The 14,495-nt window shown below is 37.9% G+C and overlaps 1 protein-coding gene across 1 annotated transcript in view; it reads left to right on the forward strand.

Moving 5' to 3' along the window:
• Window positions 1-14,495, forward strand: part of ENPP3 (ectonucleotide pyrophosphatase/phosphodiesterase 3) — a 93,612-nt gene that overhangs the window by 24,636 nt on the left and 54,481 nt on the right. Inside the window, exons 6-9 of the mRNA XM_025382382.1 lie at window positions 8,101-8,180; window positions 11,040-11,159; window positions 11,987-12,096; window positions 13,619-13,684. Of these exons, the coding sequence (XP_025238167.1) occupies window positions 8,101-8,180; window positions 11,040-11,159; window positions 11,987-12,096; window positions 13,619-13,684 (376 nt within the window). The remainder of the gene's footprint in view (window positions 1-8,100; window positions 8,181-11,039; window positions 11,160-11,986; window positions 12,097-13,618; window positions 13,685-14,495) is intronic.

Below are 14,495 nucleotides of genomic sequence, written 5' to 3' on the forward strand. Positions count from 1 at the left end.
ATAGGCACAGATTTACTTCTTTCTTTCCGATTTGGATGCCTTTTTTTTTCTTGCCTAATTGCTCAGGCTAAGAGAGTGGACAGTCTTGCTTTGTTCCTGATCTTAGATGGAAAAACTTGCAGTTTTTCACTGTTGAATAGGATGTTAGCTGTAGACTTTTCATATAATCTTTATTATGTTGAGGTATTTTTTCTACAGCCATGTGCCACCCAACAACATTTCAATCAACAACAGACTGCATATATAATGATGGTCCCATAAATTATAATGGAGTTGAGAAATTCCCATCACCAGCTGGGCATGGTTGCTTATATCTGCAATCCCGGCACTTCAGAAGGCCAAGGAAGGAGGACTGCTTGAGCCCAGGAGTTCAAGATTAGCCTGAGCAACAAAGTGAAACCCTGTCTCTACCAAAAAAAAAAAAAATTAGCTAAGCACAATGGGGTGTGCCAGTAGTTCCAGCTACTAAGGAGACTGAGGCAGAAGGATCCCTTGAGCCTAGGAGTTCAAGGTTGCAGTAAGCTATGATCACACCACTGCACTCCAACCTGGGTGACAAAGTGAGTTCTTGTCTCAAAAAAAAAAAAATTATATCACCTAGTGATGTCAGAGAAATTATAATGTCATAGTGCAATGCATTATTCACATTTTTGTGGTGATGCTGGTGAAGACAAACCTACTGCACTGCCAGTCATAAAAAAGTACACACACTTATGTACATTACATCATATTTGGTAATGATAATAAATGACTGTTACCGGTTTATGATTTACTATACTATACTTTTTTTTTAAAGAGATGGGGTCTTACTATGTTGCCCAGGCTGGCTCAAACTCCTGGGCTCAGGAGATCCTCCCACCTTGGCCTTCCAAAGTGCTGGGATTACAGGCATGAGCCACTGTGCCCGGCTTACACTATACTTATACTTTGTACATTATTTTAGAGTGTACTCCTACTTATTAAAAAATGTTAACTATAAAACAGCCTCAGGCAGATTTTCAGTAGGTATTTCAGAAGAAGGTACTGTTATCATAGAAGACAACCTATCTATGCATTTTATTGCCCCTGAAGACCTTTCAGTAGGGCAAGAAGTGGAGGTAAAAGACAGTGATATTGATGACCTTGACCCCATGTGGGTGTGGGCTAATGTGTGAGTTTGTGTCTTAGTTTTTGACAGAAACATTTAAAAAGTAAAAACAAAAAATTAAAAAACAAAAGCTTATAGAATAAAGACATAAAGAAAGAAAATATTTTTGTACAACTGTGCAATGTGTTTGTGTTTTAAATCAGTGTTATTACAAAAGAGTCAAAAAGTTGAAAAAATTAAAAGTTCATAAAGTAGAAGAGTTACAGTAAGCTAAGGTTGATTATTGAAAAACATATATTTTTATAAGTTTAGTGTATCCTAAGTATACAGTGTTTATAAAGTCTCTAGTAGTTTACAGTAATGTCCTAGATTTTCACATTCACTCACCAGTCACTCACTGACTTACTCAGAGCAACTTCCAGTCTTGCAATCCTTATTCATGATACGTGATCATATTTTTACTGTACATTTTCTATATTTAGATAGATAAGGTTAAATATACAAATACCACTGTGTTACAATTGCTTACAGTATTGAGTAGGATAACATGCTGTACAGATTTGTACAATAGACTTTACTATATAGGCTACGTGCATAGTAGACTTTACCATTTAGGTTTGTTAAGTACACCCTATTATGTTTGCACAATGATGGAATTGTCTAACAACACATTTCTAGGAATGTATCCCTGTCTTTAAGCAATGCATGACTGACTGTATTCCTAGTTTGTTGAGAGCTTTTATCATGAAAGGGTGTTGAATTTTATCAAATGCTTTTTCTGCTTCTATTGAAAAGATCACGTAATTTTTATCCCTCATTCTGTTAATGCTATATATCACATTAATTGATTTTCATGTGTTGAACCATCCTTGCACCCCACGGATAAATCCCAGATGATCATAGTGTATAATCTTTTCATAGTGTTGTTGAATTTATTTTGCTAGTATTTTGTTAAAGATTTTTGCATCTATTTTCATCAGGAATATTGACCTGAAATTATCTTTTATTGTGATGACTGTATAGCTTTTATATTAGGGTAATGCTAGCCTTATTAATTTGAAAGCATTCTCTTGTCTTCAGTTTTTGGAAGAGTTTGAGAAGAATTGGCATTAGTTATTCAAATTTTTGGTAGAGAAATTGTCAGTGAAGCCATTTGGTCCTGGTCTTTTTCTTGGGAGGATTTTAGTTATTGATTTAATCTCCTTGCTGTTTATAGATTTATTCAGACTTTCTATTTATTTAAGATTCAGTCTTGGTACTTTGTATGTTTCTATGAATTTATCCATTTCTACTAGGTTATGCAGTTTGTTGGCATATAATTATTCATAGTATTCTCTTACGAACCTTTTATATTTGCAGTATCAATTGTAATGTCTCCTCTTTCTGATTTTATTTATTTGAGTTTTCTCTCTTTTTCTTGGTCTAGTTAAAAGTATGTCAATTTTGTTCATCTTTTCGAAGAACCAACTCTTAGTTTCATTGATTTATTCTATTGTTTCTCTATTCTCTGTTTCATTTCTTCTTTAATCTTGTTTCTTTTTTCTGCTAACCTTGGATTTAGTTTGTTCCTTTTTCTGTTCCTTGAGGTGCAAAATTAAGTAGTTTATTTGAAATTGTTCTTCTTTCTTAATGTAGGCATTTATTTCTATAACTTCTATCTTAGAGCTCCTTTTGCTGCATTCCATTTTCATGTTCACTCATCTTGTTTCAAGGTATTTTCTAATTTCTCCTTTGATTTCTTCTTTGACCCATTGGTTGTTCAAAAGTATGTTACATAATTTCTACATTATTTGTAAATTTTTCAGTTTTCCTTGTGATATAGATTTCCAGTGTTATTTCATTGTAGTTGGAGAAAATACTTGGTTTGATTGCAATTTTTAAAATATGTTAAGACTTATTCTGTGATCTAATGTGATCTATCCTGTAGAATGTTCCAGGCATGCTTGAGACAAACGTGTTGTGTTGTGTTTAATGTTCTGTAAGGGTTCTGAAAAAACAAAACAAAACAAAAAAACCCCGCTGATTGTTTTATAGGGCTTCTATTGTATATTGTGAGTTGCTTTTATTTTGCTGCTTTCAAAATTCATTGTCTTTGACTTTTGACATTTGATTATAATATGTCTTGGTGTGGATTTCTTTAGGTTCATCTTATTTAGAATCCTTCAAGCTTCCTGGATCTGGTTGCCCATTTTCCTCACTAGATTTGGGAGTTTTCAGCCATTATTTCTTTCTATTAACTTTCTAGTTCTTTCTCTTTTTCTTCTCCGGAAACCCCATCATGCATATATTAATCCACTTGTTGGTGTCCCACAGTTCTCTTAATCTTTCATCACTTCTTTCTATTCTTTTCTCTTTTTGCTCCTTTGCCTGAATAATTTTTAAAGGCCTGCGTTTGCCTCTCTTTGTGGAAATTTTCACTTTATTCTCATCACTTCATTGTTCTCATCACTTCAATGAGCATCTTTATGACAGTTATTTTGAAATGTCTGTTAGGAAAATTGTACCTCTGCTTCATTCAGGTCAATTTCTGAAGATTTATCTTCTTCCTTTATTTTGAACATATTTCCCTATTTCTTCATTTTCCTTTACTCTGTGTTGGCATCTGCACATTGGACAAAACAGTCACCTTTCTCAGTTTTCATGGACTGGGCTTTTGTAGGAGAAACCCTCATCAGTAGGCCTGATCAGGGATTCTGGAGGCCCCTTAAACCTTCATGCTAGTCCAACCTTGTTTTCTGTTCTTAGGGGCCCCAAGTGTCTAGAGCACACTAGGTCCCATTGGTGTTCCAAGATGAGTGAAACTTATCTTGGAAGGAAGCCAGCTCCTTGGGCAGTCACCAGAGAATTTGGATCATTAGATGTCTTGTCCAAATCTTTCACTCCCCAGAGATAAGTTGGGATCTGGATTTTGTTTTGTTTTGTGGGGCTTTTTTTTTTTCTTCTTTCTCTTGCTTTTTTTTCTCTGTGCTGCACCAGGGAGAGGGGCTATGGTGACTAATATGCTACATCAAACCACTGTGTTTTTTCTCACTGGCCCCCAGGTGACTAGAGTATGCTAGGTTCCATTAGTGCTCCAATACAGACAAGACCGAAAAAGCCAGTCCTTTGGGCAGTCCCTAGAAAAGTTGGGGCATTGGACACTTAGTGCAACTCTTCCTCCCCTGGGAGAAGCTGGGAGTTGGGGTTATTGTCTGATTTCTCTGTGCTGAGCCAAGAGCAGAAGCTGTGATGAGTGCCCGCATGCTAGTTCAAATCTCCTCTTTGTTCTTTGTAGCACACAGGAGACTAATACATGTTGGATCTCAGCTCTTCTAACTCAGGTGAGATAGAAGCCAGTTTTTCAGATAGCACCTGGAAAAATTGGAGTGTTAGATGTGTGGTACAATTTTTTCCCTCCTTGGGGAGAAACCAAAAGTTGAGAGTTCTCTCCTGATCATATAGCATGGTTCTGGGAATGGGTATTATGTCAAAGAAATGGTTCTGCTTTTCCTACTGGTTTCAATGCAACTGGGGTTATACTTGCGTGTTAAGCAGGAGCCTGTCAAGTAGTCTCTGGGTTTCTCACAAAGGAAATTGATTTATGTGTGGCTATTGAATGATAGTGTCTGCTGTGGGAAGAGTCGTCTAAGATTTCCTATTCTGTTATCTTGCTAACATCACTCCTCTTTGCTCTCTTTTGACCCTTCTTTTTTATGTGCCAAGGGCTTGAATGCATACTTGCAACTCTGGGAAGAATGAAGCCCCTGCAGAGCTTATTCCTCCTTTTTTTTTTGAGTGCTAGAAATGATACAGGCCAACATTATGGCTACTCTTTCTAAGAGGTTATTCTACTAAATTACATATAAAATGAAAGTACCTATTTTCAGCCTGTGAATCTGTGAATACTAGTGAACAGTTTGCTGTCTTTTCCATTTGTACAAATACCTTAATACTATTTCATTAGGCCAATCCTATAAGAATTTCACAAGGACTACATTGTTGTGTTTTTTTTGAGTCGGAGTCTCACTTTTTTTTTTTTTTTTGAGATGGAGTCTCGCTGTCGCCCAGGCTGGAGTGCAGTGGGGCAATCTCAGCTTACTGTAACCTCTGCTTCTCGGGTTCAAGCAATTCTCTTGCTTCAGCCTCCCATGTATCTGGAATTGCAGGCGTGCACCATTGAACTGGGCTAACTTTTATATTTTTATTAGAGCCAGGGTTTCACCATGTTGGCCAGGCTGGTCTTGAACTCCTGACCTCAGGTGATCTGTCTGCCTCAGCCTCCCAAAATCCTGGGATTACAGACATGAGCACCACGCCCGGCCTACCTTGCATTCTTTGGTTGCTTTACCTACTCACCCATTTAGACCTTTGCTGCTTCTCATAGTTTCTAGTTACTATAAACCTAGTTGCATAGGCTTATCTCATTTATATTTTCAGATATTTTGTTTAGTACTTTCTTTTTTTTAATTGTTTTTTTAGAAGTAAAATACATACATAAACATTTTAAGGCAATATTCAAGGGTATAAGTAAAAATAAATGAACAAAACCTTTTTCCTGGTCTTCCTGCTTTTCCTTTGCAAAAGCAACCGCTCATTGGTTTACTGCGTGTCTTTCCAGAAGTGGTCTGTTCAAGCATAACTTAAATGATTCATATTTGGAAGAAACCATGGTAGAAGACATACAGTAGCTGTGGTTCAAGGGCAGGTGATACAAAACGGTAGCTTGAGTCTATAGAGAGTCAGCAGATGTGTCTTATTTATGACATCATATAACTAGGGTGGTGCCATGCTTTCACAATACCGGTAGCTTAGTTTACATTTTATTTTATCCTCTAGCTTTAAGCATTTAAGAATTTGAGTTTGCCACCCACGTTTGAAGGATATTGAAACAGAAACTGACTTTATGTATCTGTTCATTGTATGAATTTTTTCCCACTTAAATTATTTTAATTGTGTAAGTGGACTAGATCGCATTTTATTTTCTTGTTATATGACTTCTCAACAATATTAAATGTCTTTCCCTAATTGAGATCAAGATTTACTTATCGGTGATATTGATTAAATAAGAAAAATAAAGGTTATTTTAATCTTATGTTTCATAAATTAAGTCCTGGAGCAGTTCTCAAACTTAAATACATTAGGATAACCTGGGGTGGTTGTTAAAAATGTAACTTTTGGCCAGGCACAGGGGCTGATGCCTGTAATCCCAGCACTTTGGGAGGGTGAGGCAGGTGGATCACCTGAGGCCAGGAGATTGAGACTAGCCTGGCCAACATAACAAAACTCCATCTCTACTAAATAATACAAAAATTACCTGGGCATGGTGGTGGGCACCTGCAGTCCCAGCTACTTGGGAGGCTGAGGCAGCAGTTGAACCCAAGAGGCAGAAGTTGCAATGAGCCGAGATTGTGCCACTGCACTCTGGCCTGGGTGACAGAGAGAGACTCCATCTCAAAAAAGAAAGAAAGAAAGAAAAAAAAGTAGATTTTTTTGATCTCCCTTTCCTTCATCTCCTACCTTCCAATACCCATCAGAGAATCCTGTATAGTGGACTTGATATGGGGCCCTAGAAGATTCTGAAGGAGGAAATTCCTGAATGAGAGGCTGGGAAGGAGACCAACCCCATGCCTATTTGAGAACACACTCATTGTGTTCAGCAGCAAAGCTCGTGATTTTTTGGACCACAAGCAATTTCATGTTTTGTTTGGACCTAAAGAGACTCTATAATGGTGAAGCTTTATTTTAGAAGCAGAGGCAACACAATTTTGCTGTGGAAAATTTCTTGTACTTCACTGGTGCAGAGGAAATAGCAATGTGCCCCAGTGGTTCTGACCTCTTTAAACAGGGTTATTGCACAGATTGAAAACAACAGAACAATGAAGCTAAATCACTGTCGTACTTTGTGAAACACAGATCACAGGAAACTTCCCTGGTCTAATGGAAACTGTACTAAAAGTAAGAAGCAGTGAAGTTAGCTTAATTTGTAAACAGTACTACATGACATAGGCTTATGCAGTTATACAAGTGAAATCCTTTTTCATTTGTCTAGGCAGTAGTGTTGACTTTTGTTATATTAGATACTTTACATGTAAGAACTATCAGCTGGATGCCAATGCTATATAAAGCAAACAAACTGGCAGTGTATAATATAGAGTACATTTAGCTCAGGGGTCCACAAGCTGTGGCCCATAGGCCAAATCTGGTTCACTCTGCTCATTTGTGTATGGCCTGCCATATATACTGAGAATTGTTTTACTTATTTTAAAAATTATTTCATTTATTTATTTATTTGAAACAGGGTTTCACTCTGTCACCCAGGCTGAAGTGCAGTGGTGCGATAACAGCTCACTGCAGACTCCATCTCCTGGGCTCAAACAATCCTCCCACCTCAGCCTCCTGAGTAGCTAGGACTACACAGGCGCATGCCACCATACCCAGCTAATTTTTAATTTTTTATGCAGAAATGGGGTTTCACTGTGTTGCTCAGGTTGGCCTCAAACTCTTGAGCTCAAGTGATCTGCCCGTCTCAACTTCCCAAAGTGCTGGGATTACAGGTGTGAGCCACTGGGCCTAGTCTGTTCTACATTTTTAAATGGTTGGAAGAAAGTAAGAATATTTTGTGACATGTAAAAATTTCCTGAAATTCAAATTTCAATGTCCATAAAGAAAGTTTTATTGGAACATGGCCATGTTCATTTGTTTATTTATTGTCTACGGATGCTTTGGGGCCTCAATGGCAGAGTGGAGAGGTGTTGCAACAAAGATCATATGGCCTTGCAAAGCCTAACATGTGTATCACTGGCTCTTCCAGAAAAAAAATATATACACCTTGATTTAGCTCACTCCTCTCCTAAAAGACTGACATTCCCTGGAATGGAGGAAGCTTAGAGACCAGAATTTCAACCCCTTTCCATCTTCAATCAACTTTTTAGCTTTTTTCTATTTTTCTGGGAGACTTTCATGTTCAGATTTTTAGTTATCCAAAAAACTGAAGAAGAAACAACTTCCTAATTTCTCACCATATTCTGTTGCAGAAACATGTGGAATTCATTCAAAATACATGAGAGCTATGTATCCTACCAAAACCTTCCCAAATCATTACACCATTGTCACGGTGAGTGCTTGACCTCATGGTAAGACAGGCCAAAGACCAGAACTGACCACATAAGACAGACATGTTTGGGCAGGAACTGGCTGAGTTCTGAGACTTACCTTTCTCGAGCACATGTGGGAATAGTTCATGGCTGAATTCAGGCTGGAAGGAATGGCTCAATATGAGGCCAATCCAGGGCTGTGAGGCATGAACTATGAATAAGTGTCCAGCATTAGGTTAATTCACCTGTGCTGAGCCCAAAACAGACCCTTTGATGTGAGAAATACCATTTTCCTCTGGTCTTTCGATTGCCCTTTGTTTATCTGAAGGTCTGCTGGGAACAGTAGGCTATATATAGGGCCAACTACTTTGATGTGGGAAATTTTGTTCTTTCCTAGTCTTTTCATTACAATTAACTTGATAGAACTTCTTTTTCATGAAGGAATTCACACTGTCTACATCTCTTTAGATAAAGCAATAAAAGCAAGTGAATTATCCTTGGTGTATAAAAAGATGTAGGTAGAATGATTAAAATGAACTCAAAATTAAATTATTTAAGACAGGTGGATTTAGAACACATTTAAGGCATCCGCTGCCTCAAAGGATACTTGTGTCTTTGTTAGTTTGAGTTTTAATCTTTTATTACTATGGAACAGTAACTGTGACATTTAAATTTTAACCCCCACACAAATGTGTGTGTATATTCTCATTACTTGCAGACTCTGTATTTGTGGGTTTGCCTACTTGCTAAAATTTATTTGTAACCCCCAAATCAATAAGTACGGTGCATTTATCGTCATTTGCGGCCATCACAAAGAAGCACAAAAAGTTGAGTTGCCCAATGCTCATGTTCCTAGCTAAGGTCTAACCAGGAGACATTCTGCTGTCTTGTTTTAACTGTCATACTATAAACAAGTATCATTTTCACAATCTTACTGTTTATTGAATGTTATACTTTTTATATGCTCATGTTTTAGGGGGAGTTATTTCACTGGTTAAAATGGTCCCCTTGCATAGTGCTGACGTGGTTTCTGGTGTTCCTAAGAGCAAGAAGGCTGTGAATTGCCTTACAGAGGAAATATGTGTGTTAGGTAAACTTTGCTCAGGCCTGAGTTATACCATGAGTGAACCAACAATATACAAAAATAAGGTGACTTCAAACAAAAACACTCATAAAACAAGGTTATGTATTGATCAGAAGACAAAACTGTTGTAACCAGAGGCTCTCAGGAACCTAATTCTGTGTTTTTCCTAGGAGCAATGGTTCAGTAATCATTAGTTTAGTGTTCATGACAACTTTATAGAACTACTATAAAAATAATAATTGACTGTATATACATATATACATAAATATATACCATATGTACATATATGTATACATAAAATAAGGGATTATGCATAAATGCAATTAATTTACTATTTATATATTTTATACATATATATGCATACATATTCATATACCTAGCAATGTTCTAAAATAAAGACCCTAAAATCTATAGTCATTTAATAAAAATGTGTGGAATGATTAAATAAATATGTGAGATTTGATTAAATAAATGATTGGTTGGATAGGTGGGTGGATGGCAGGGAAGATGGGTAGAGACTTGGCAGGCTGCCTTTAAAATGCTGGTAACACCCTTTAATTCACTTTAGCCAGGATATTTGATGTATAGAAAGCTTCTATCTAGTAAATTATTTGCTATTATTGATAATATAACCAGTGGCTAACCATTATTCTAATATGGGAAAGTTTAACAGTGAATTAAACAGTTACTAAGCACACAAAAGTTATGTTAACACCATCAGGACAAGCCATCAGCCTAATGTCTCTTATTTGCTGCTATGAACATGGTAGAACTAGAAAAAATATATATATGCACACTTGGCCCTCCATATGTGTGGGTTCTGAATCCTTGGATTCTACTAACTGTGAATTAAAAATATTTGGGTGGAATCAACCTAAATGTCCATCAATGACAGACTAGATAAAGAAAGTGGTACATATACACCATGGAATATTATGCAGCCATAAAAAAGCAAGCTCATATTTTTTGTGGGAACATAAATGGAGCTGGAGACTATCATCCTTAGCAAACTGAATACCACATGTTCTCACTTATAAATGGGAGCTAAATAATAAGAACTTATTAACACAAAGAGGAAACAACAGACACTGGGGTCTGCTTGAGTGGGGAGGATGGGAGGAGGGAGAGGAGCAGAAAAGATAACTATTGAGTACTGGCTTAATACCTGGGTGATGAAATAATATGTACAACAAACCCCCATGACACCTGTTTATCTAAGTAACAAACCTTCAGATGTACCCCCAAACCTAAAATAAAAGTGGAAGAAAGAAAGAGAGAAAGAAAAGAAAGAGAAAGGAAGGAAGGAAGGAAGGGAGGAAGTAAGGAAGGAAGGAAGGAAGGAAGGAAGGAAGGAAGGAAGGAAGGAATGAAGGAAATATTTGGAAAAAAATTGCATCTGTACTGAACATGTATAGACTTTTTTTGTCACTATTCCCTAAACAATACAACAATGATTGACATAGCATGTATATTGTATTAGCTATTATAAGTAATCTAGAGATGATTAAAATATATAGGAGGGTATGCATAGGTTATATGCAAATCCCAAGACATTTTCTAGCAGGGACTTAAACATCTTCTGATTTTGGTACCTGAGGGAGGTCATGGAACCATGCCCTATGAAAGCCAAGGGATGACAATATCTTCTAATATTTAAGTTCAGGTCCAGGTGTTTTACACTGAAAGATACATAGTACCTTTCCTAGATATGAGTAATAGATCGTGTGCTATTTTAATTTAAATATCTATTTTACTAATATTTTATCTTACATCTTTTTTTAAATTATCATTTTAGGGCTTGTATCCAGAATCACATGGCATCATTGACAATAATATGTATGATGTAAATCTCAACAAGAATTTTTCACTTTCTTCAGAGGAACAAAATAATCCAGCCTGGTGGCATGGGCAACCAGTATGTAGCATTCTACACGTGCCAACTGAAGTAACCTCCATTTCTCAGTGTGGCAGGAGGTCACTCTTCTTGCTCAGTGGAGCAAGTTCTATGTCACCCATATAGTTTCTAAAGGCTGAGGGTGGGAAGGTGTTTTACCACTATTTGTAACTTGAATTTTTAAAACATTTATGGCTGTTAACTCAAATAGCTATGTTTAAACTTGGGTGTTGGGTTATAAATGTATCTATCTGGAAGTTACTCAGAAAGATTATCTGTTAATGTTTTTCCTCATTTTGTTTTGTAATTTTTTTTTTTTTTTTTTGAGACAGAGTCTTACTCTGTCATCAGGCTGGCATGCAGTGGTGCGATCTCAGCTTACTGTAACCTCCGCTTCTTGGATTCAAGCAATTCTCCTGCCTCAGCCTCCTGAGTAGCTGGGACTACAGGGACGCACCACCACACCCAGCTAAATTTTTTGTATTTTTAGTAGAGATGGGGTTTCACCATGTTGGCCAGGATGATCTCGATCTCCTGACCTTGTGATCCACCTGCCTCAGCCTCCCAAAGTGCTGGGATTACAGTTTGTAATTCTTTTAAAGGGAGAGAGGAACCATCCAATTTTACCAGTTTGAAAAGAAATGATCTTGCTTCTTAGTAGCTTGCTATGTTTTTGGTTTTTGAGGCAGATTCTTAGATAATTATATCTTTTAATTGCTACAAAGATTAAAATTTCAATTTTAATACATGTTGCAACTGTTAATCTCGTTTAGTTTCTGGTAAGGTACACCATTTCTACCCAAAGTAATTATTGACTTTCGCTTATCCTAAATTTTCTCTTCTTACAGATGTGGCTGACAGCAATGTATCAAGGTTTAAAAGCCGCCACCTACTTTTGGCCTGGATCAGAAGTGGCTATAAATGGCTCCTTTCCTTCCATATACATGCCTTACAACCGGTAGTGAAAGTGAAGCACTTTCAGATATTCTCCCAGTTAGGCAGAAATGATCAGGATGTTTTTGTCTTAATCTTGGCGGCAATTCCATTAATCCAGTTGTTTAAGCCAAAAATCTTGGAAGTCACCATTGACTCCTTTCCTTTATATCACTCAAGCAGTCTCTCAGTAAATGCTTTTGGCTCTAATTAAAAATCTGTGTAGCCTGAGAACTTTTTATTACCTCTAGCATTACCACTCTGGTTCGAGCTGTCATCTCTTGCCTTTATTAACTGCAGTTGCCTCTTTACTCATCTCTCTGCTTCTAGTCTCATCCCACCCACCAGAGGGATTCCTTTAAAATGCAAGTCCAGCCGGGTGCGGTGGCTCACGCCTGTAATCGTAACAGTTTGGGAGGCTGAGGTGGGCTGATCTCTTGAGGTCAGGAGTTCAAGACCAGCCTGGCCAACATGGTGAAACCCCATCTCTACCAGAAGAAAAAATACAAAAATTAGCCAGGCATTGTGGCACATTGCCTGTAATCCTGGGTACTCTGGAGGCTGAGGCAGGAGAATAGCTTGAACCCAGGAGGCAGAGGTTGCAGTGAGCTGAGATCAGGGACTCCTGCAGTCTGAGCGACAGAACGAGACTCCATCTCAAATAAATAAAATAAAATAAAATGCAAGTCCAATTATGGCATTATTTGGCACCAAAACTTCAGTGGCTCCCTGTGTCACTCAGAGTAAAAGCTTACAAGGCCCTATGTGGTATGACCTCTGGTGTCCCCTTACCTCTCCGACCTCCTCTTCTGCTACTCCCTCAGGTGCTCACTCTGAACTCCTTGGTGGATGTCAACATACTAGGCTTGCTTCTGCTGCAGGACATTGCACTGGCTGTTCACCCTCCCTGAGATGATTTGCTTCATGGATCTGAATGCCTACTCTTTCACTGCCTTCTGGCGCTGTTGAAAAATTACCTTCTCAGTATTGTCTTACCCCAGTTATACTTAAGATTTAAAATTCCAAACCACCTTCATCTCAGTTACTCTGCTGTAGTGTTGTTGTTGTTGTTTTTTTTTGTCCACAGCATTTATCACCTTTTAATACACTATACCTTATTTTTATATTAGGTCCATTGTTTGTTACTTGTCTTCCTGCACTAGAATGTAATCTTTGGTTTGCTCACTGATAAATTCTGTTTTGAATGAACAAATAGTATCCGGCAATAGATGTTCAATATACGCATATGCATAAATTTTTAAAAATGGAATTAATGGATCATAATCAATTGTCTTTTATTTCATTTGGGGGAAACTGAAGGAGAGAAGGGTGGGGTGAAATAAAACAATCTGCATTTCATTTATAGTGCTGCAAGTGTATCTATAAACAGAAATCCCTTTGAATAATAGTGAATACCTTTCAGTATTGTGATGATATAGGAACACAAAATGGATAGCTGAAGATATTAACCTTTCTGAATAGGAATGTAATGGAGTTATTCTTGATTTGATTCATTTTAAAGAATTATTTCTACTCTATTTTTTCAGAAGTGTCCCATATGAAGAGAGGATTTCTACATTGTTAAAATGGCTGGACCTGCCCAAAGCTGAAAGGTAATGTCGAGTATCAGAAAAGTGCTGGCATAGTGGCATATATATGGGTAAAAAATGAAGTTATTTCTTCACTTTAAATTACAATTTTTGGCTATTTTTGAAACAATGTGGCATTGCCTTTTAATGGGCACTTTTCATGAATTATTCCTGGCTGGGCAGGGGGGGGTCTCACTCATGTAATCCCAGCACTTTGGGAGGTTGGGGCAGGAGGATCACTTGAGCCCAGGAGTCCCGGACCAGCCTGGACAACATAGTGAAACCCTGTCTCGAAAAAAAAGTAAAGAAACTAGCTGGTCATGGTGGTACGCAGTTGTAGTCCCAACTACTTGGGAGGCTGTGGTGGGATGATCACTTGAGCTCAGAAGTTTGAGGCTGCAGTGAGCTATGATCATGCCACTGCCCTTCAGCCTGGGTGACACAGTGAGACTGTGTCTCAAAAATAAAATAAAGGAAATTATTCCTGAGAGCTGGTAACTTTTTGTTTTCGAAAATGTGGTTGACATTATTGAACAACAGAGGTAGCGCTAACACCAGAGAGCAGAGGCAAGTATCACAGAACCAAAGCCAGATGTGGAATGGAGCAGAGCTGGGAGCAGGCCTGACACTCAGTGATAAGGACTGACTCCAAGAGCCAGAGGTGCTCCATCAAGCCCATGCCCACAGATTGGAGTGAGCATGGAGGCTCATTGAAGGCTAACCAGGAGCTCCAGGTAAACAGTGCATCAGAAACCAGACACCGGAAGAAAGAACTTAGTATAACAGAACCAAGAATCAGCAAAAAGTCAGAAACTGGGAAACAGAAAGGACTGGG

This window comes from Theropithecus gelada, chromosome 4 (genome assembly GCF_003255815.1).
Source record: "Theropithecus gelada isolate Dixy chromosome 4, Tgel_1.0, whole genome shotgun sequence".
Classification (NCBI taxonomy): Eukaryota; Metazoa; Chordata; class Mammalia; order Primates; family Cercopithecidae; genus Theropithecus; species Theropithecus gelada.